Source organism: Notothenia rossii (genome assembly GCF_949606895.1).
Source record: "Notothenia rossii genome assembly, chromosome: 9".
Taxonomy (NCBI): domain Eukaryota; kingdom Metazoa; phylum Chordata; class Actinopteri; order Perciformes; family Nototheniidae; genus Notothenia; species Notothenia rossii.
In genome coordinates this window covers 26,418,908-26,442,092 of record NC_136907.1, presented here as the reverse complement: position 1 = coordinate 26,442,092, position 23,185 = coordinate 26,418,908, and the positions used below count along the sequence as shown (strand labels likewise).

The 23,185-nt window shown below is 42.1% G+C and overlaps 2 protein-coding genes across 2 annotated transcripts in view; both read left to right on the top strand.

The window, feature by feature from the left end:
- The window catches only part of LOC307019842 (unconventional myosin-XVIIIa-like), a 117,224-nt gene that overhangs the window by 50,131 nt on the left and 43,908 nt on the right, over window positions 1-23,185 (top strand). The window contains exons 16-22 of the mRNA XM_079650946.1: window positions 36-223; window positions 1,481-1,640; window positions 1,720-1,906; window positions 3,056-3,281; window positions 5,193-5,302; window positions 6,369-6,434; window positions 8,252-8,380. Of these exons, the coding sequence (XP_079507072.1) occupies window positions 36-223; window positions 1,481-1,640; window positions 1,720-1,906; window positions 3,056-3,281; window positions 5,193-5,302; window positions 6,369-6,434; window positions 8,252-8,380 (1,066 nt within the window). The remainder of the gene's footprint in view (window positions 1-35; window positions 224-1,480; window positions 1,641-1,719; window positions 1,907-3,055; window positions 3,282-5,192; window positions 5,303-6,368; window positions 6,435-8,251; window positions 8,381-23,185) is intronic.
- LOC307020904 (zinc finger BED domain-containing protein 5-like) lies at window positions 19,511-21,772 on the top strand. The gene is made up of 2 exons (XM_079652601.1): window positions 19,511-20,842; window positions 21,081-21,772. Exons 1-2 carry the CDS (start codon window positions 19,544-19,546, stop codon window positions 21,555-21,557), a joined length of 1,776 nt encoding a protein of 591 aa, XP_079508727.1. The 5' UTR covers window positions 19,511-19,543; the 3' UTR covers window positions 21,558-21,772.

The window sequence follows — 23,185 nt, the reverse complement described above, 5'->3', positions numbered from 1 at the left end:
ATAACATGTTGTGTCCACACTAGATTTTCATAAAGGAGCTACGACCTCTGTGCGTTTATGAGAGCGTACATGTTTGTTCGACAGGTGCGGACAGTGAGGACAGATGAGGCGCGGGGCCTGCTGTGGCTGATGGAGGAGGAGGCGCTGCAGCATGGGGGGTCAGAGGAAACCCTGTTGGGACGTCTCTTTAGCTACTATGGGCCTGCCGAGGGCGAGAGCAAAGGCAAGGAGAGGACAAACGCACGCACGCACGCACGCACGCACGCACGCACGCACGCACGCACGCACGCACGCACACACACACACACACACACACACACACACACACACACACACACACACACACACACAAACACACACTTTTCATGGGTTCAGGTTTATATGTCTTTCTACTATTTATTCACCCTGAATGCCATTGACCCACACACACATGTGCGCACATAAAATCAAAGCGAATACAACACATGGCAAGCATTCTACTTGAGTGTTTTTAAAGGAAAGGACTAAAACTTTGAAATATTTTCAAGGGTAAAAAATTATCAATTTACTTCTGTAAAAACTGCCAGACCTATGATGTATATTTTGGTGAGTTTAGCACTTAAATTATCCTAGATGTTTTCAAATACACTTAATCAAATGAAGGTAAGAGTCTTTCTTTTGCATTGGGTCACCTTGATTTAACGTTAATGGTAGCCAAATAGCGAAACCATTTTAGTCAGTGTTTTTACCCTTTATTTTGGGGAGCAAGAGACCAAATTTGGCTTCTGGTCAAAACCTTGTAAACGATGAGCAATTAAGGTTATTCTAACTGGTTCGAAATTGACTGCAGTAAAATTGACAATACATGAATGTTGCTAAATCATTAACAGGGTGTAAAGAATGGTACTTGGTATGAACTTTCATCCCTGTCAATCATTTGAAAGAGCAGAATAATTTGCCGATTCTTGCCACAGGTTTTATTCAAAAAGAGACATTCATCATGTATTACAAACGATGTTTGAGACGTGAGCAAAGACTCTTCTTTTGTGTCAAAGAACATCGATTGTATGAAGAGACCAATAGGCTATTCATCTTGATAGAATAAATTGTTCTCAAAGCACTATTCGACCAGTATCCTACTGTGGATGAGTCATAGAAATTCTCTATGTATGTAACCTAACAACGGTTTCTTCCCAAGGTTACATAATTGTATATAAGTGGTCCCTATGGAACTCAATAGAAATACATCAGAAATATATGAGCCAGGTTGGAGCTCTAGTTTATCATCCATATGTCTTGAATAGTCTATCACATGAAAAACTAGGTTGAGGACAGATTGTCTTTTATTATCACAGTATCAGTAAAGTTGATATATTTTTGTGGCAGTGCATACAAGAGGAACCGAGACAAGTTGCAGCTCTGATTAACCCTTCACACTTTACTAAAGTCATGAAGGAGACTGTTCCAGGAATCTGACACTTTCTTTTTCCATTTTCATCAGGTCACACTTTCCTCTTGAAGAGTGAAAAGGATCATCATTTCCTGCTCGGCCACAGTCACGGAACCGACTGGGTGGAGTACGACGCCTGCGGGTGGCTGAACTACGCCAAGCTGAATCCTGCATCTACCAATGCTACAAGCCTGCTCCAGGACTCCCAGAAGTACGAATGAGTAATCCAACAGTATTACTTTAATCGATTTTTCAAAAAAACTTTAGGCTGAAGTTGTGTTCTCTTACAGGAAGATCATCAGCTCGTTGTTCATGAGCCGAACTGCCGGAGCCACCGTTCTGTCCGGTTCGGTCGCTGGCCTTGAAGGCGTTTCCCAGCTTTCATTGCGCCGTGCCACTAGCATGAGGAAGAGCTTCACCACAGGGGTTGCTGCTATCAAGAAGAAGTCCTTATGTATCCAGATAAAGCTTCAAGTGGTGAGAGGAGAAGATGACAACAACAGAGAGGGGCAAATGTATTGAATTGCATATCATTTACACCAGTTATCTGCCAAGTCTCAAGGTCTAATTCATAAAATAAATAACAGAGAGGAAAGGAAGAAATATAAGCGCAATAAATTATTTCATTATCTTCTTATATAATAAACAAGCAGCAACCTCTGGTGATGAAAAATGAAGCCAACGCAGAAATGCCAAAACTGCCCAGGGGGCGGGACATATCTAATCGGTTGACCAATCACAATTATCAATACAATTATGAAACTTGAAAATGAGCATAATAGGGCCCCTTTAATATTCAGGATGGAAGTAGCAACAGAGATAATGTACTGTATACCCTTTTCTTTTTAAATAATACAGGAAAATCATGTACATTTTCATTAACGTTTGGATGAGTTAAGACACAACTGAACATGATAATGTTTCTCCTCAACAAATTGAGGAGAAACATAAAGATCACACACATGCTTGAAGTTAGGCTTTACAACAGTGGTTTCCAAACCTTTTTATAAATGCCCACCCACCCCCCTCGCCCCTTTTTAGATACAAATACTTTCAGCCGCCCCACCTAATTTCATACAACTACAATAACCCACTCTCAACACGTTCTTTGATGGTCTTGCAATATCATTTTAGAGAAGAAGCATTAGAAGGTACACTGCTGAATGCATCTTCTACATTTTTACTGTGCAACAGCACTCATGGCTTTCAACAAATGTTATTAAAATCGCCTCACTGCACAAAAACGGCAAGCTTACCACCTCCCTGGTAATAAACTTAACCGTAAAATGTTTTCATCAATAATTATACTTCCTGTCCCGGCGCCACCGAGTTTGGGTGCCTTACAAATTGAGATGATAAAAATTAAACGTTTTATCATCTCTCTTCCGGCACTGTTATAGAGCAACTACAGTGCTTGACAAGAGCATCGTTCAGAACTGTTATGCTAGATATAACCTGCATGTGGCTATTAAAACAAACTCCCTAAAGTAGTATTTTAAGAAGTGCACGTCAGAACCAGTATGTTTTACATTTGGTTGCTTTGAGTAACCTATTACATTTAGATACATCTTGGGGAGACATTGCGTCAGCCTTCCACAGTCCCTAACCCTGCTCTGTATTTTCCAGGATGCTCTCCTTGACATGGTGCGCAGGTCCAGGATTCACTTTGTTCACTGCATATTGCCCAAGGCAGATGCCCTGAAGGCTCTGAGCGGATCTCTGTTCAAAGCAGGCGAATGTGAGGCGCAAGGGGAGGCTGGAGATCCCGGCTTAATGCAGCTCGATGTAGCCTTGCTCCGTGCTCAGCTGCGTGGCTCCAAGCTGCTGGACGCTCTCCGGATCTACAGGCAAGGTGAGGCGGTGGCCAAATTCCCATACTGAGCACAGGCAAAGAAATGCACAGAGCTGTAAGACGTTCTCAGATCTTCTGCTTAAGTCAAAGTAGCAATCCTGTATAAGTAAAAGTACATATAAGCATCAAAATATACTAAAAGTTACCAAAAGTAAAAGTACTTGTCCATTACAGAATAATGGATAGTATTTATTATATTACACAAATATGACTATTGGTACATTATTGAGTTTTTATCACAGCTGTTTAAGGTGGAGATTATTTTAATGACTGTATGTACTGCTGCTGTGTATTTTGTACGTTACGTTTTAGTTGATTTATGATTGTTATTAGCTAATCATCAGAATAAGTAAATGCAGTCGAGTACAATATTCCAAAATGCACATTGTTTTAAGAAGTACTCAGATCTTTTGCTTAAGTCAAAGTTACCATGCTACACAAAAATACTCTATTACAAGCAAAGGAACGGCATTCAAAATCTTAAAACATAAAAGTATTTACGCTTTTTTAGTACTTGTTACTTGTAATGGCCCATTTCAAAATCATATTTAATAAATTACTGGAATTATTGGTGCATTATTGTGTTCGTCACAGCTGGTAAAGGTGGAGCTGTTTTAATGACTTTATTTTAGCTGCTGGGTATCTTAACCAGTGTATGATTTAGGATTTGTGTTAGCTAAAAATCTAAATAGGTTAAGTAACTAAAGCTGTGAAATAAATATAGTTGAGTAAAAAGTTAATTATTGGCTAAATATAGAGTAAAGTAGGGCTAGGGTAAGGGCTAATATCACGTAAAGTATGGGGTTAGCTAAAGCTGTCACATAGATAAAGTACAATGTTGGCTTCCAAAATGTAGTGGAGTTGAAGTATCGAGTAGCATGAAATTAGGGTGAGGGTTTAATGTAAAGCACAAGTTCCTCTAAATTGTGCTTATGTACAGAACTTGAGTACATGTGACCCGCTCTATCGAAATCAGTCGGAAGTCGCAACAGCTCATTTAAAAAATAAACGCTGATTTGCGTAAAAAAATTGTTGTTCGGGTGTTTTGTTTGATTTTAAACAAACAAAGTCTTGGCTTTCAGAATATGAAACTTTTATTTCCAAAATCACACGATAAATACATTTTTGAAGCTTGTAAAGGGAAGAGGACAGCTCTCACTCGCACCCTGCTCTTCCGTAGCTCTGCTCCCCCTCCCTCCGGCTGACATTATGAGTGTAAGCCGTTTATTAATCATAGATAGCACGGCAGGGTCCGTTACAGTTTGTTTTCATCTGATTTCAAATAAACAAAGTCTTGGCTTTCAGAATATTAAACTTGTTTCAGCAAATTCAGATGATGAATACAACTTTGAAGCTTGTAACGGCATCATTACAAGCGGAGAGCGGAGTAACTTGACGTCAAAGCAGGAATAACAACAGCCAGTGTTTCTCGTGAGTGTTTTCCCCGGGAAACAAACACAATACACACAAACGCAAAAATACACAAACACACACACATACATACACACACACACACACTCGCGAGCTTCTCCCAGACCAGTAATCCAAACGAAAATATCTTCCCTCCGTAGTATTTTGATCATTTGCTCCGCTAATAACCAATCAGATCGATGGATTCCAGAGAAGAGAAAACTTTGAAGGCCTTTTTCTCAAAATGATGACTCGGTGACAGTCATTATATAATGTGACATATTTTGCTTAATATTTGGAGTACAAAAACAATCCTGATATCATTAGAAAGCTATGAATCTCCTCTTTCCAACAGTGTATACAACTCAAAATGTGTCTTCGGGTCAATGCGACTGATTTCGATAGAGCAGGTTATGTACTTTATTACATTCCACTTCTGTAAATACAGACCTTCTAACATTTCAAGAGTCTAACGTTGTAATTCTGCACCGACCTTCACAGGTTACCCCGATCACATGGTGTTCTCTGAGTTTCGCCGACGCTTTGATGTGCTGGCACCGCACCTCACCAAGAAGCTCGGGAGGAATTACATCGTTAAGGACGAGAGGAGAGTGAGTCAATCAACGGGAGTACAGCTCCGCCAGTGGCCAAGCGCAGGGAAGATTAATGTTGTGAAGAGGCAGCTTCATTACATCTGCCCCTGATTTGTCAGCAGCCAACTGACAGAGAAATACACCCTCATTCATCAGAGCCATTGTAGTGATCTAATCAACTTAACCTTATCGGGATCGTGCCTGTTAAGGAGGCAGATTGGTAGTGTGGCTCAGAAAGTGCTTACTGCGTTCAAAGCTACAAAATACCGTTCAAGTAGATGTACTTATCATCTTTTGTAATCTGAACATTGGACACCAGCTGCCAAGGTTTTACCCAATTGTTCCAACATTACTGGTGCTTTACCTCTGTATAAACCTTTAAAAGAAGATCGGTTTGAATGTATTTGTAGAAGAACCATCATTTAGAGCGTTCTCTGCATTGGTCCTCTTCAAGAGAAGCAGAGCTAAAGTGCAAAATAAAAATACAAAAGTTTGTTTCTAGGGGGAAATAAGAAAGGGAGAGTGAAAGAATGGGGTCGGGGGGGTAGAAAAGCTATTTTCCCCCTGTGCCCATGTTTTGTGGCTCAGTTTCTGTGGAAACGCTGGCAAACAAAAGCCCCTCAGTACTAGTGGCAAGCCTCTCCTGTGTAATCTAGATCGGCTGGAGGATCAAGTGGAGAGGGGAGGCTGAGACAACAATACACCTACAGTAAACAGGCCGGTACTCGGACTGGGAGAGGCTCCAGGCTGGCTGAGAGTGTACCTCTATCGACATTATGTGTGTTTTGAGGAATATTCCAGGGAATGGGGGATTATTGTGGGACAAGTTGTAATTAGTAGTTGGGAGATTCTAAGAAGCCAAACTTTTCCCGTGCTTACTTTCAAAACAAAATCCAGCCGGGAATGGATGTGAGAGAGAAGAAAAGGGGGGGGGGGGGGGGACTGCACTGTACCATTAGTTCAGCATGGCAACTGAGGGGAACTGTGGACTGCTGAAGTGTTGCAGCGTCAGTAGAGGTTCCCACTGGATCCAGCAGTTGAAAGACTAAAGAGTGTGTTTGTGTACATGTGTGCCTTTACCCAGGCGGTGGAGGAGCTACTGGAGTCCTTGGATTTGGAGAAGAGCAGCTACCACATGGGTCTCAGTAGGGTAAGTAATGCCAACACATCTCAAATAAATAAGCAGCTTTAAGATGATTGAGGAAACCTTTTGCTGTAAATCACTGCCAGTTTCCCTCCTCTTAAATCTTCCAGCACAGAGCTGCAGTACAAGGCCTCTTTTTATCCTTGTTTTTCTTTACTGAAAAAGCCACTTTCGGTCTGGGGGGAGCCTGTCTTGCTTTACACCTGATTCTCTTTGAGGTTGTTTGTCATCCTTTTTTTGGAGAATTTCCAATCCTTAGCCCTTTTTGCATTCTTCCGAGAGGCACTACTGTGCTACTGTCGTTATTCTTTTTCATCTCAGGTCATTAGAGCAAATTCTCCCACCTGATGGCCCTCTTTGTTTTTCCCCATACCCGTTGTAAAGTAATCACAGATAACACTGCCTGACACACTGAGCTATAATCCCATCAGCCGGAAAGTGGCCATCAGCCCTGGAAAAAGGAAATCAAAGGAAACAATAATGTAGAAAAGAGTGGAACTAGTGCTCAGAGATACGTGCAGGTCACTTTTAGAAAAAAACACACGGTTTGGAGGCAGCTTCACATGGTGCCATACTCTGGAGTGTGAAATGGGCTCAGGAGTGGACAAGCGCAGCTGGCCTTTCACAAAGCATTCCAGCAGCATCCTAGCAACCTGTCTCACTTGCATGCCAATTACAGCAGATCCATATTATCTATAACAGCGGTGGATTCAGGACTATTGACAGGACCTGCCATTAGAAATAGTCAAAATAAAATACCATTTTACATTTTTCGAAAGTGTTGAATTCATCCCTTCTTCTCCCTGCTTCCTTAACAATAATGCAGACAGTCCTGGAAAAAAACTTTTTTTTTAATTCAGACTTTTTACATTTCATTATGTTCTTATTTCAGTATCATTTCATCTGTTTCATGCAATTATATCACAGTATCATACCTTTATTCTGACCTCATACTGCTGAAGTGAACTACTTAGATGCACAAAGTACGGTGGCACAAATTAACACAACATTCTACTGGATCGTACTTTACTTTGTTGAATGGCTAAAGTGTTTACCTCAAACACAGGGTATATTCCCTTTCAAAAGCTGCTCAATCATTTTCTGCTTTGTCAACTAATATCCCTTTTATGATGCACATTTCTTTAATGCAGTATAAACAACTCACTTTTTACAAACTGTTTTCTAATTCCTGTGGTTTTAATCATTTGTTTATGATGTATTATGAGCATCATAGAAAGGGCTATGAGACGGATTCACTGGTGTCATTGAATGCATCACTCCTCCCTGCTGGTTTGCCGCTCCATCATTTCCCGCTTCTGCTTTGTTAACAACTCACATTGGGATTTGGTTATTTATATGGCACTAGGACTTGTGTGGAGAGACCTTGGCTGGAGACAGTCCTTCATCCATCCATTTTAATAGCTGGCTGCCATCATATCTGGGATGCATTCATAGTGCCTAATCCCTGTGAGGTACAGACAGGCCGTGACGTGATCTGCTTTATATCGGCTGTTTACCTTTGTTTTACCTTTGGCCCAGATTAGAAACAGACAAGTCTGATATTCCCAGATAATAACTTAATCACAGTCCTCTCACTTAGATAACACTCACTTGTCCACAGATTACACTGCGTCTTATTGATTTACTGCTTCTCTGCACATATTTACTTTTATTACTGTTTATGTTTTGCTCCTGTGCCTCACACTAAAGCCTCTAAATCCAATTTCCCCATGGCTTAAAAAAGCATTACAGCACATGATCTCTCAATAATTGTATCCTTGGCTAATAAGTTAATTAGATTGTATTGTTTTTTTCCGTTCTAGCTGTTCTTCAGAGCCGGCACCTTGGCTAAACTGGAGGAACAGAGAGACGAGCAGACCAAGCGTAATCTGACACTGTTCCAAGCTTCCTGCAGGGGATACCTGGCACGACAAGCATTCAAGAAGAGGAAGGTAGGTGTGATGGGAATTCTTTTTGGAGCATTGACTGAACGAGGTAGCTGGAGACCAATCTGAAACCTGACAAACTGAAGGTTTATTCAAAGTAGTCAGCCGGAGAAATGACAATGACAATGCATCCTCTCAGACTCTCTGGGTATGCATATTTTACTGATTTTTAAGATGGCAAATATTTTTCTATAGTCAAAACATGTCTTCACACTACAACAGAGCCGCCACCTGAACATTATGATCGATATCACATCTGTTACTGTCTGGTGGGACCTACAGTAGCAGTGTCCTCAGACATACTTCAATTATTCCAAGTAAACAACATTCTTGTATCATATGTATATAATATATAATATAACATATCTATAAAATTCATTCTTCGATTTTATTACTTTATTTATATATTAAGAGATAGAAATGAGCTCACAATCTAATAAACAATAGGAGAGATGTCACAATGAGAAGAAGTGCTTAGTCTTACATTCAAGTATAGCAGAAAACACCAAGAATATATAACCTGTATAAAAAGCAGGCCCAACTTTTTAACTGAATTTGATTTAGTTTTACTCAACTTTCGGTCTGTTGGCATTGATTACATAATTATGTGTTGCTCTGTCTATAGATAGGACAGGGATATTGGTATTTTTAGTTTTCTTTTTAAATTCGATTAGTTGATTGATATTAGAGGTAGAGTCTGAGGATTGTTGATATCCTGTAGGACCTTCAGAACGTTAGCATGTGCCATATTTAACTTACTGTCCCTCTGCCATCTCAAAAAAAAACATTATATAGAGGTTAAAAAACGATTTGCTGCAAACAAAGGGAGTCACGTCACCCACCTGTATTTAAAGACATTTGATGCTTCAATCTAAATCCTAAATAGAAACTTCAAATGTGAAAAGAAAAACCATCTATAAGTTTCCTATTTACAGAGCTTGGGCATAGTATTTACACGAGATGTGTTCTTAGTTCAAACACAGAAGGGGAAGGTAGCTTAAAATCACAGACGCACCTCTAATTCAAATTAAACTTGGGTATACCGCATTCATTTATTCCACCGCTCATCTATATCAACATCTAAAGAAAGGAGAGAAAAACAAATGTATTGGCCTCAATATGTGGCACGACACAAGTTCATTCAGGAGAGATGGTTTTGATGTAAGAATACATATTTATTGCAAAGATACACAAATTAATGTAATGGGGATTTTGTCGATTAGGCCCCGTTGTGCATCATTCGGGAGGGTAGAACTGATCCTATAAAACCCCCCTGGGGTCTAGACACTGGTGGTGGTGAATGGATAGTCGGGTCGGTCTGAAGAGGAGTGGTTTAGCTTGACCCTGGATTCAGAGGGACGGGAGGTGAAAAGGGGTGGATGAGGGTTGCATGAAGTCACCTGAAATGACAGCTGTCAGAGGGGGGAGAGCAGACTTAAAAGGGTTAGCCTAGCGCTATGATAGGCTCTTGGGAATAGAGCGAAGTGATTGGTTAAGCTGGAGAGTGACGCCCCCGATCACTTATTGAGAGGAGAGAGAGTAGTTACATGGGAATAGTGAATAGACGGTCTTCCTGGTTGAACTTACGCTGAGCTTCATTTAGACAAAAATTAATGTGATTCTTGCAAAAGCAAGCAAACCTGTCAAGGTCCATTTGGCCGCTTAGTTGTCTTTTATTAATAGAGTATGAAGAATGTGATCCCCAGAGGCTTTGTTGCCCTAGAGTCCAGCAGGAGTTGAGAATTCCTTGTTCAAAACTCATTTCAGCACCTGTTTGCTCTGCTCTTCGGGTAGATCTAACCCGCTGTACTGTAAATCCTCAACTAATTATAAATGTGTTCTCTAAATCTATTACCCACTGCCTCTTATTTTGTAATCCATCTAATTGGCACTCCCTGGGGGTGATATTTGATAGTGACACTTCCATTTCTGTTGCATTTGATCAAACTGCCTCCTTTAAATGCAGCCTTATCAAACATACTGCTGACTCACACTGCCATCTGCTCCACCCATCTTCCATCTTTCTCCCAGCATTTGATGGGTCCATCTCTCTGGACCTCATACATGTCCTCTTGTGATGTATGGAGCCCCGCGGTCCTTCTCCCTCTCTGTGATTACTATTTAAGTGAATGTGCCACTTCAGCTGGCTAGTGATGAAGCAGCAGAAACAGAATCAACATTGCTGCTCTCCATCCAGCATGGCACGTTGTTAGTGAGTAGTTATCTTGTATATGATACCAGGAAAACTATTAAATTGTCATCTTTGCAAAAGGTAAATCAATATGACCTTTTTTATTACTGTTCTTCCATTTCTCTTTTGTTTTTAGAATAAGAGTCTTGTTCAATCAAAAGAGGGTGATGTTTATTCTTGTCTGGGTTCAAAAGTCATCGTTCTCACAGTAAAACAGGCTTAAGAGCTCGGTGCTTCATAATCCGCGAAAACTTCAAGTAAATCAACAGAGAGGTACCTTTTTTCGAAATTGCTAGGCAACTATGCAATTACAGAAGTCATTAGCAAGGAGGCCATTTTTTCCTTCTGCCCCCATGTGACCCCTGTCTCTTGCAAATGCATCCATTTTAGAAATATTTTACGCTATTCTCTATTTTATCTTGTAATTGTATTGCACTTAAACTCAACAAAGGGCAAGGAAAGATGTAACATACAATTATGAATGTGATTGGAACCGACCACAGATACATGCAAGTTATAATAAAGGTGGATCCAGAAAGGCTTATTTAAACTGCATATGATTATGCTTCAAACTTTGAATTTCATTTGCAGTTTTAATACAAAATAAACTGCATTCAATCCAATGGAAAATAAATACTTGTCCCTGGAAGGGCACGGAAAGATTAATGCAAGAGCACTCACACAGACACACATATCTCGCACAGATCTATAGATTTGAAAGGATAAGGCCCCAGTTGTAATCATTTACAACAAAGGTAGGAATAGTTTTGCTGTGATTTAATTGCAATGAACGGATCAAAAAGATGACAAAATAACTACATCCTGATGCCAATTTGTAACAAGTCGGATAAGGGCTAACATTTTAGCTGCTCCATTAACACTCATCACAGGAATATTGAAATTGGGAAATGAATATTATTATATTATTGTTTATACACATACTGTAGATATCTTCATTATGTGGTGCTAAAACACAAGAAAAAATCAAATGTGCGTCTATACTTGTAACTACTCTGGTCTTGAAAGAACATTACGCATCGAACTGATGTCCACAATCACGTTTATTCTCTTCTTCGCACAATCATGAAACACCGTGAAAACGTGTTTGCCTAGTAGACCAGCAGTAGAATTACGTTATCACATCGTTGACACTTTTACCGCCCTTTTACTCTCTCCCAAACACAATATAAACATCCGGGGCAAGAGGTCACATAACTTCCGGAAATACAACTCATTTTTACAAAATAAAACAAAGTTCAAGCATACATTAAACACTCTTCAAAAAAGGACAAAACAATAATAAGGGACCTTTGAGCGTCAGCTACACTCCCACCAAAATTACCTTCAAACACATATGCAGATGTCAATACATAAACAATATGATCTTCATCAAATAAATCTATGGTAATTTTCAACTCTTTTCGGTTGTTTGTCTTTCCCTTAACTCACATATAGAACAGTGCAAGTTCACAATATCATTTAAATATTTGAGCAATTTATTTTCATTTACTTAACTAAGGCTACATCAACTTTATTAGCCCCTTAGCCTAACGAGGAAACATATAAGTTTTAAGCAACTGCTTGCTTCCTAACTGCTCTCCATTAGAACAACTAACTTCTGAATAGGTCTTTCAACGATGGATGACTTGTTGAGGCGTTCACCCTTTTCCCCCAACTGCTGCATCAGAAAAGTGATGAAGTCGACACTCAGTAGCTCACCAAAGTTTGTAGGTATGAAGCATCTTGGGATCTGAATCTTCTCAAGATTTTCCAGATCATTCATCTAACTCTCCCACCTTAGCTTCACCTCGCTTGGCAGTGGATCATCCTATCAGATTCCCTTCTTACACATCTCTCGCAGAACCCTCTTTCCTTCAAGGATGAATGGAGCTAGAAGGTCATTTGCGAGATCCGGTCCTGGTTCTGGTTGTGTTTCCGCTTTCTCTGCGTCGCCATCTTTGAAGACGCCATCCATAAACTTCACATAGTCGGCCTTGAATGTAGGCTCTCTTTCCAGTTCCCTTTTAAGGTGCTTTGGTCGAATCAAAGCCAGCCTTTTATTGTCTGGGAGAAGAGGTCGTGCTTTGAATGTAAGAGGCATTTCTAGATGACCCAGCTCGTTTTGCTGGATTCCTTCCTTTAAGATCTGCAGAAAGTGAATATCACCTTGAGATATGCCTTTCCCCCCTAGCCTGGTGTCCGCGAAATCGGACTCCTGCACCATGATAACGGCTGATGGCGTTACAGGTGGCACCTCCCTGACAGATACCCGATGACAAAGTCCAGTCACATCTTGAGAATTCACACTCTGTGATGCACTTCCTACGATGCTCCATCCAAGGTCGGTGTTAATACCAAATGGCTCGTAATCGCCACCAGTGATGATTTTCCTTGGGGCCAGTGCTCTGGAGCAGTCATAGCCAATCAGTAATGCATCACCGCAATCTATAAGTGGAGGCATCTCTTGAGCTATATCTGCAAGGTGTTTCCATTTGATGGCTGTCTTGCAGGTTGGAATGTGCGCACGTTCAAGTGGAATGAAATCCCTTGTATAAGCTGGAGGCAGATCAATGGAGGTATTTGAGGTGAACCCTCTGACTTTGAGCCCACAAACTCTCTGACTCTTTACAATTGAGTCTTTTCCCATCAGTCGATAATTTTTGTTTTACCGGCTCCATCTCTGTTTGCAGCTTCTCACAAACCTCCTGTTCTACAAAGGTGTGACTGCTTTGGGTAAATAGAGCAGGGGTTTTCAAAGTGTGGCTAGGGGAGCCTCCCCTCAGAAAACATAAGAACAGCCGTGCCCCCCCTCCCAATTATTATTGCTGTTATTATTATTATTATTATTTTTGTTGTTGCTATAATGCAGGGGTATTCAATTGCATTTCAAAGAGGTCCAGTAAGAGAAAATGTAATTAAATGCTCTGTTTTCGCTGTCTACCTTCCGCCATTTGAAATTACTCAGACTGTTTCTCTCTTCTTGTCGTGTCTCTGTGTGTTTGAATCTATCGTGCTGACTGCACCGATTTGATTGGCTGAGTAGCGTCACCTCCTTAAAACATAAAAAAATACCTTTTTTAAACCTTTTTATTTTTATGTTTTAAACATATTGTATAAAACTCCCCCACTACTTGGACTATTCCTTGCACCCCTCTAGAATAAGCCCGAATGGTCTCAACCATATTGCATCAGTAACGTGCACTTGTTATTATAACAAGATCGCAAGGACGCTGGTAGCGATCGGAAAATTGATTGTTGTTCAGCTTGTGTGTTGTGGAATATGCGTGTCCGTGCATGAAAATATACCACACACCCAATTACAATTGCATGTTCAATTCACTACCCTGGAAGTTAATACAGTTGTTAAAGTTGGAACAGCCTGTGGACAGCCGTTCTTCCTTGCATGTCACTCGCCGACACCTTCTTACAGAGGACAGGCACATGTAGCTGCAGCACGACCCGTATATTTCCGCACGCCGTGTTCTCAAGACATTTTTTTTTATTAACATTTTCAACATGGTGGATAAATCCTTATATGCTCCCGGTAACACACTGAACGTCAACTTTGCCTCCATATTACACTCACCCCTACTTTAGTGGGAACAATGAGTCTGCGTCTTTGATGCACAGAGGAATAAAGGCAGATCATCCTCTGGCTGCAGCCTTGACCGGTACTTGCTTTTGATCAAAGTCAATGCGGAAAACCTGCACTCACACAGGTAGGTGGAGGTGAAGGGAATGAGCACTTTTACTGCCTTTTTGGCGAGGTGGGGGAACTCGGTCTCCACAGACAGCCACAAGTGGGCAAGTGTCACTTTACTCGTCTTTTTCTCGTTCTTTTGTGTCTCACGCTGCACCTCCCCTGAAGCTCTCAGGCGCCCCCAGGGGAGGCGCGCCTCACACTTTGAAAACCGCTGCAATAAAGCATACACCAGAGTTTCAGAATTAGGAGTGTTAGATGATGAAATCCACACTGGCACGATCATTGATGTGCTCCCACCTTCACCTCCATTCACGCAACATGATAGTGAGGATGTATTTCCTTCAAACCTGCTGTGTGTGTAGGGTTTGTCCGCTGAGGAACGCTCTTCATGCAAAGGAGTCGGATTGCCCCTTTTGCATATATATGCCACACATGGCTCTGTTCTTGCAGTCTCTGGAGACATGTCCCTTTCTCAGGCATGCAAAACACAGCCTATTTTCTTGTATGCATTTTCTCTTTTCCTCCACAGTCAATTCCAGTAGCTTTTGGCATTTGAACATGGAATGATTTTCTCCACAGCAAAAACACTCAGTTGTGTTTTGTGTTAGCATGCTCCTTTTCTTCACTTTCTCTGCATCTTCTGACTTGGTTTCTTCTACGTTGGTTTTTAGCTACAATGCAAGGTGTTTCTGAATCCCCCACGTCGGTGACAAATGTGTTTGCTTTTGGCCCTTTTGCTTCTCTTACAGGCATTTCTGCTGAGGGCTTCAGAGCATATAGTGATGACACTGGGTTGCATAGTATACGGGCCTCCTTTGATATGAACCTGGCAAACTCTGCGAAGCTTGGATAATCATTGCCTAAATCCAGCTGTTCTGTGACATAACGGCTCCACCTTGATGTGAACTAATCAGGAAGTTTGGTTAGCATCTTCTGATTCTCTTCACAGTCGTTAAAGGCCATGTAATGCATCTAACACAGGTGTTTTTTAACATGTAGTTTAGATATCACCAGAATGAAAATAAATAAAAATGTTTAAAGTTTCGTCATAATTAAATGACATATACGTTAAAAACCGATGTTGGTTCCGAAGTTTGCCGAGTACGCCCCCGATCACTCCCGAACGAGCGGTGACGTCACACGTGGCAAACATTGCCATTTGATCAAATCAGTCCAAATGGCAAGCAACGCGATAACTTCAGACAGCGACAGCGACAGCGACCATTCAAGCTCAGATTCGGTGGGTTATCTGGATTCAGTTACAGAAGTAGAGAGTGAACCAGCTAGCCTTTCACTTCAAGGCATCTTGCCTTATAAGTACGAGCCTCCTGCCCAGCAATCGAACAACGAGGCAGAAACTTGTGAAAGAGAAGCGGATTCCGCAGCCGGCGAGACTCGAGTCGGCAATACTGAATGGTAAATTCTGTTTTATTTAATTTGACCTGCACTAAATGTCGATCTTAATTTGTCATCTGTTCCTCACACGTCCGGCAGATATTGTTTTGTTTTTTAATGTTATGTACAATATTCAGGTGTACATGTCAATGCTGTGAAAGCATGCCCACTGCAGATGAATGTGTATGCTGCAGAGAGATCTGGCAGGTGATTGAACAAATAGACAGTTTGCAACCTACTGACCAGATAGCAGAGTCCTGCATCGGGTCAGGTATCCGCGGGTACCCGACGGGTGACCCGCAAAAAAGGTGATTTGCAGGTGGTATTTTTTCAAACGCTTTTTTCCGGGTTCGCTTCTGGGTAAAACAAAGATGATGCGGGTCCGGTTGCGGGTGTTGCATAATAAATATATTTAAACAATAATAATTTAGTTTAATGTTTAAATCCTCAGACCTCTCCTCCGCGGTACCGAGCATAATCATAACCTCTGCAGTGCATCTATCTGCTGCTGAGCGCACCACATTCTGAATGGCTGAGGTGAAGCTCTCTAGCGGAGAATACAGCATTTTCAATAACTCTTCCTCAAGAGCGAAATCCAACGTCTGGGAGGCTTTTGGTGTCATCCTAGATGGAGAAAATAAACAACATCCCAGGCTTTTTGAGCAAAAAATATGCAACTGCGTGTGTTAATAATTGCACGTTGTCACTGCTTATATGCGGGTTCGGGTCGGGTTGCGGATCATGTGCCGGCGGGTCGGGTCGGGTTGCGGGACTAATTGGCAATATGTGCGGGTAGCGGGGCGGGTTCGGTACTGCACGTCACGGGTGCGGGGCGGGAGCGGGTCTTGAAAATCAGACCCGTGCAGGACTCTGCCAGATAGAAGACACCGACGAGAAACCAAGGTGCATTATTAGCCACCCAGGCTTTAGAGAAGGCTGTCTCAGTGTTTGGACACTGAAAATAGCGTATCTTCAATACAAACAACAACACAGAGCAGTTGATGGCCCACTACACCAGTAAGTAAATATTGATTGACCCAACTGCCTATTGCAGCTTTGCTTTCATATAATACTTTTAGTCGCTATGGTACACTTTTAAAGATACCATTAAACTCTTTCAAGCAGTCAAAAACAGCTTGGCTTTTATTTTTTCTGTGTATGCAAGTTCAATGTATGCTTGGGAAAAGAAACAACTACACAGGTGAGGAAATATATAAGAGGTCTATGATTCTGTCAAGCAGTCATGTATAACCTCATATTTATTTTGTACAAGTAAAATACAAATATCATGTTATAAGCCAATTTGTAACCATTGCTACATAATAGTACTACATAACATTTTATTTTTCTCCAAATATATTTATAATCTGTATACTTTTTTTTCATTAGGAAGCATCGATATACAGCTTATCGACAGTTTGTACGTTGGTGCTGGGGTGTACTCGGCCCAAAAATCAGAGTCCCGCTGCCTGCATGTGCTGTAACCGAGATATGGAAGACTTACCCTGAACCGGGAGGCCGCTATCAGGGATTTCAATGGCCAAATCTGTAATTTGACATAAGTCATGCAGCTGAACTGGTTAAAATGGTTTCGCATGATGTAAATAATTTACAAAGTACATCATTTACAATATTATTTTTCCAAAGAAACATGTAAATATAACAACATTTTCCAAATCACAAATTTGTAAGATTGTATTAATTTACTGTTTGATAAATAAAAAAGGGTTCTTTTGTTAATTTTTCACTTTTAACATTTTATCTTTATTGCAGTGTACATTAGTGTTTTTGGTTATGTGCGAGCCCACAAATAATTAAAAGTGGTAAAAATAATAAAGATATTCAGACGTAATTCATTTTTGGCCTTACTTATTTCACTTCAACTTTTATATATTTCAGTCACTAGGCAAGTTCACTGTACTCTGGTGACATTTAGCTCAAGCTGGCATAACACCTGTAGTAACTTAATTCTGACCCGAGTTTTGTGCACAATCTTCCAGCACCCATGATCAATGTTTATAGCAATCAGGAAACATTCACAGCTCACAACTACACATCGCTTCCCCATCATGAATTGTTAGATAAAAAAAGTTTAGCGAGGTCCGGTTACACATATGTTGAGCGAAAATAGCGGAAGGATACAAAACAAACAATCCAGACGAGGCTGGTGTTTGCCACGTGTGACGTCACACAGCTGGGTTAATGGCTGGCAAGCTTTTCGCTACCGGAGCGGAATAACACGGGAAAGTGGCACACATTTCATGTTATTTGGGGGGTATTTATGAAAAGAATCATTGATGTTGATATGTCAAATGAAACAGTGGAAAGTGATGAAGCGATTTATTAACACAGAATAACATTTATTTTGGACATTACATGGACTTTAAGAACTTGTAAGCCCTTAACGTGAGGCATAGCGTTGCTGCATGTTTGGGGGAAATCACTAAATTCTCTCAACTTCATATATTCCTTTCCCCCAATCTTTGGCCATCTGTTGAGTTTCTCTCTGAAGGCTCGCTGCACAACAAAGGAATGACCGTATCTGGCATTCAGCCTATCCCATGCTTGTTCATAGGCCTCCTCATCTTTTCTGTAGAAGCTACCTTCAAGGGCAGATTTCGCCCCCCCCTTCTACGTACTTTTGCAGGTAGAACAGCCTATCTGCAGGGTTAGAGCATCGCCTCTCTATTAGAGCTTTAAAGCTTGCGCTCCACTCAGTGAACTTCAATGGATCACCAAAGAATACAGTGGGTTCTGGGACTGGAAGTCGGGTGAGAGCCATTGCTTCTTGCAACGCCTCATTTTTAGTCATTTCTTGACTTCCAGAGTGAGGAGAAGATGGGCTAGCATCATTCAATTGGCTGTGTACAGGACTACACCTCTCACTCCTTTCCTTTCTCTCTTCTTCGGTATACACATTTAACTTTGCCTGAATGACATCAAGGTCTCTTTGATGTTTAAGTTTCTTCAGTTGTTGGCGTTCCATATCCATTTCAGCTCTCTTTGCAGCTAACTGTGCAACTGTCTCTGCTCTCTTGGCTGAAATACTAGGTGACTCTGAGATATGGTCTGAACGGTAGCTAGGTGCAGTGGCTCTAGATCACTGGTTCTCAACGGGGGCGGTACCGCCCCCCAGGGGGCGTTCAGAGAACGTCGGGGGGCGCTGGAAGCAATATTTTTGAAAGGGGGGCGTTGAGGTGTTCTTGGGGGGCGTTCACGAATAATGTCTTTTTGTCATGAAAAACGCTGGCCACAGCGTCTTTTCCTGTACAAAAAAGCAGCTGTCAGCATCTTTTGTTGCTATAGGAAACCACAACTCTGCTTGCGATTGGTCAGCTGTCAGCAGTGTTATTACGGGTACGTTCGTAAATGCACGAACGGTCAGTCCGCTCGGACAACCCGTCTGTTCCGCCAGAGCACCCAGCTGTGAGCGCTCAGAGCGCAGCGCTCTGGACTGTGGAACGGGGACGCTCGGAGCGCTCTGAGCGCATTTACGAACGTACCCTACAAAAAGCAGCCGGGAGCGGACCGGAAGTCGTTGTAATTTTGGGATCGCGACTGTTAATAATCTGTGTCACTTTGTTAAATTTTGATATGTTTTGATATGACAAATTCCACTAACAGATTCGAACTAAGCGGTCAGTTTATGAAAATAATACCCGTTTCTATGTCTGCTACGACATGGAAGAGCTGGCTAGCCAGGCTGCTCCACACAGAGCTATGTTTGTTCAAAATTACAACGACTTCCGGTCCGCTCCCGGCACGATGTCTTGTCATGTCACCAGCTAGCCCTCTAGCGTTATCGTGACACTACCCCCCCCCCCCCCCCCCCCCAAATATTAGCATCATCAAACAACAAAAATCATATCACATCAGCAAAATGGCCGCGAAAAAGATAAAATGCAGACAGTACTCTATTGAATATCTTAGCTATGGCTTCATACCGTCTCCTACCAATGCACAACTCCCAATGTGTTTACTTTGCGAACATGTATTTTCCAATGAGGGAATGAAACCCTCACGTTTAAAGGAGCACCTTACCAAGATCCACCCGGATAAGGCAGATAAGGAGCGTCCGTTCTTCCAGGCCCTCAAAGAGAAACATGGTAGGAGCACCATCAGCAGTCTCTTCGCTAGGAAGACCACCCAGACTGACAGCGGGCTACTAGCGTCATATAACATCTCCTTGCTGATAGCCAAATGTGGGCAGCTGTTCACAATCGGAGAGAAGTTGGTACTCCCTGCCATCAAAGAGGTCATATCTACTGTGATGGAGCGTGATCCCACACAGGTGCTGAAATCCATCCCACTCAATAATGACACCGTAGCACGCAGGATTGATGAAATAGGTGCTGATACAGAGGAGCAGCTGTGTGCCATCCTGCGGGAAACTCCATTCAGCCTTCAGCTGGATGAGACAACCACTTCTGACATCAATGTTCTGTTGATGGCCTATGTCCGCTATAGCACCTCCAACAGTCAGGAGATGGCTGAGGAATTTTTATTTTCCAAATATCTGGTCACAGACACCAAGGGCCAGACCATTTTTAATGCACTGGATGCTTATCTACAGGATAAGTCAATCCCGATCAACAACATCCTCGCATGTGCTACTGACGGCGCCCCTTCCATGGTTGGCAGGTACCGTGGCTTCACCACTCTGCTGAAGGAGCAGGTCCTGCATGTCCTCACAGTCCACTGTGTCTTGCACCGCCACAACCTTGTGGCCAAATCTAAAAGTCCACCTCTCCACAAGTCTCTCAATGTTGCAGTAAAGGCAATAAACAAAATAAAAGCCCACGCCCTGAATAACAGATTGTTCCGACAGCTGTGTCAGGAAAATGATGAGACCTTTGAGCGTCTTCTTCTCCACACTGATGTCCGCTGGCTCTCAAAAGGAAACTGCCTTGCTCGTTTTTGTGAGCTGTTTGACAGCATCGTGGATTTCCTGGAGGAGGTGGATGCAGCTCTCGGGGAACAGGTGTCATCCAGCCGCTGCGACATCATGTACCTCACAGACTTCTTTGGCAAAATGAATGAAGTAACGCTGAAGCTCCAAGGAAAAGGAGTTACTCTGATCCAGAGCAAGGCGGTCATCCACAGTCTCACCTCCAGGCTGGATCTATACCGGCAGAGCATAGGCAGGAGGCAGTTTGCTCATTTCCCGCTGTTGACCAAGGTGATCTAGCCTAGGCTACTAAATAATGATAATAATAAATAGTACATGTAATAAATGTAGGCTACTCTATGCAACACAATATTTGTGTTCCTGGTTAGTATAAATAACCTATGTTCTGAATGTATTATGAGAATAAAGAAACATCAATTAGTAAACTAATTAGCAATAAAATAACCAGTTTAAAATCGGATGGTAACATTCTGCACCGATAACAATTTCCTGGTTATACTCATTGCAGGTGTCTGAGGCTCTTACCGATGAGCGCCTTCTCATTTACACAGACCACCTGAGGATGGTGAATGCCGACTTGAAGATCCGCTTCAGAGATCTTTTGGACCTCGATGTTCCCACCTGGGTGGTGCAGCCCTTTCAGGTGGACGTGGCGGAATGCGAGCCAGCAATACAGGAGCATCTCATCGACATCCAGAGTGACGATGAGGCCCAGGCTTTTTTCCGCACCTCTGGCTGGGGCAACATGTGGGTCAAATACTCTCAGCATTACCCGGCTCTCTGGGAGAAAGCGAGGCTGCTTCTTCTGGCTTTCCCAACCACATACCTCGTGGAGCAGGGATTCAGCCAGGTCCTCCACATGCAGTCCAAGTACCGCAATCGCTTGAACTTGATGGCCTCAGGTGCACTGCAACTGAAACTAAGTTCTCTGCAACCCGCAGTGAAGAAACTGGTGGAGAACCACCAAGCGCAGGGCTCACACTAACCTTCCCCCCCCCCCGCAATTTGGCGAAATGCAACACCTTTCCGACCTGTTAGTTCTGTAGGCCTAATGTACAGTTTTGTAGCCTACTGTTTGTTCTGCACTGGACATGTGTGAAATTGCTGCTGTTCCGTAGCAGTCTGTTTGTATTCTCTGCGCTTGTCTGAGTTTGTTTAACACTCATAAATATCATTTTTATTCACATGGCTTTTCTGCTCTCTGGTAAACTAATGATAATGATATTCCAACTGCCCAGCTAAATCAAATCTATTATTTGGCATTCAGTGACATTCTTTTTAAATGATATAACACAGAATTTTAGTCAACATTAATATTCAGGGAAGAAAATAAGTCTAATTTTTTTGATGGGGGGCGGTAAGAGACCTGGATAATGGACAGGGGGGCGCTGGCCCAAAAAAGGTTGAGAACCCCTGCTCTAGATGCTGTAGATCCATATATGGACCGAGCATACTGATTGTTAAGCAGCATGCGTAACCTTGATTTCTCTGCTTCAGCGTCGAAGTCGCCTGCATCTTCAGTTAACCTTACTCTCATTAACTGTACTAGATCTGCAGTTACAGCTGAGCATGCATCAATTTTCCAGCGAATTTCCTGATTTGGTGCTGTATGAAGTCGAATGTTGTCATACGAGTCTTTTAATTCGGATTCAAGCCTCTCAACTTCGTCCATCATGTTATACATGTCACACTCAGGGAATTCTCCTTTAAGTCTAGTACGAATGTCTCTTACCTCATTTTTCCATTTTTCATACACCGTTTTGAACTTATTTTCCTTTTGAGTTAACTCTTGCTCTTTAAGTTCTTGCATTTTTGGTGTTAGCCGCCTCTCTCGAGAGGATTTCCTTACTCTTGTCTCTGATTTTTTAGACGCAGCACTTCTTCTCTCATCTTTCTGTTCTGCTTCAAAGTCTGAGCTTTGCTCTTTTTCATGTAGCGACATTAAATCAGACTGACAGACTAAGTTACAGGCATAGGAATGGCAACTTTTGGAATACCTTTAACACTTAGCCAATACAATTCTTAACAGTAATAACCCTTAACAATAACAGTTACTTTTCAGGAACTTTAAATATATTTTCTTTACTTTATACTAATAAGTCTTGATTACCTTTACCTTATTCGTGGGACTATCCATCAATTATTTGAGGTTTACTTTTAAAAGTACAGTTCAACCTGAAGAGCCACACAGGAACCTGAATTCGCTCCAGGAGAAGATGCTCAGCTGCACACTGAAGCCCGTGTTCCAGCGGGACAACAGCAGACAGTCAGATGAAGCTTGTCGCCCGCACAGGATACGCAGCACACTTTCCAACGAAGCTTGTCGTCCGCACGGGATACGTAGCACACCGTCCGATGAAGCGCAGCTTCGCACGCGTCTGACCTGTTTAGCCTGTTGCTTGCAGCAGGATAGGGAACAGCGTCTCACGTCTTTAGCCTGTGGCTTGCAGAAGGATCAAATAGCTTCGCACACTTTAGCCTGTGGCTTGCAGAAGGATCAAATAGCTTCGCACACTTTAGCCTGTAGCTTGCAGCAGGATTGAGAACAGCGTCTCACCTCTTTAGCCTGTAGCTTGCAACAGGATCGAATAGCTTCGCACACTTTAGCCTGTA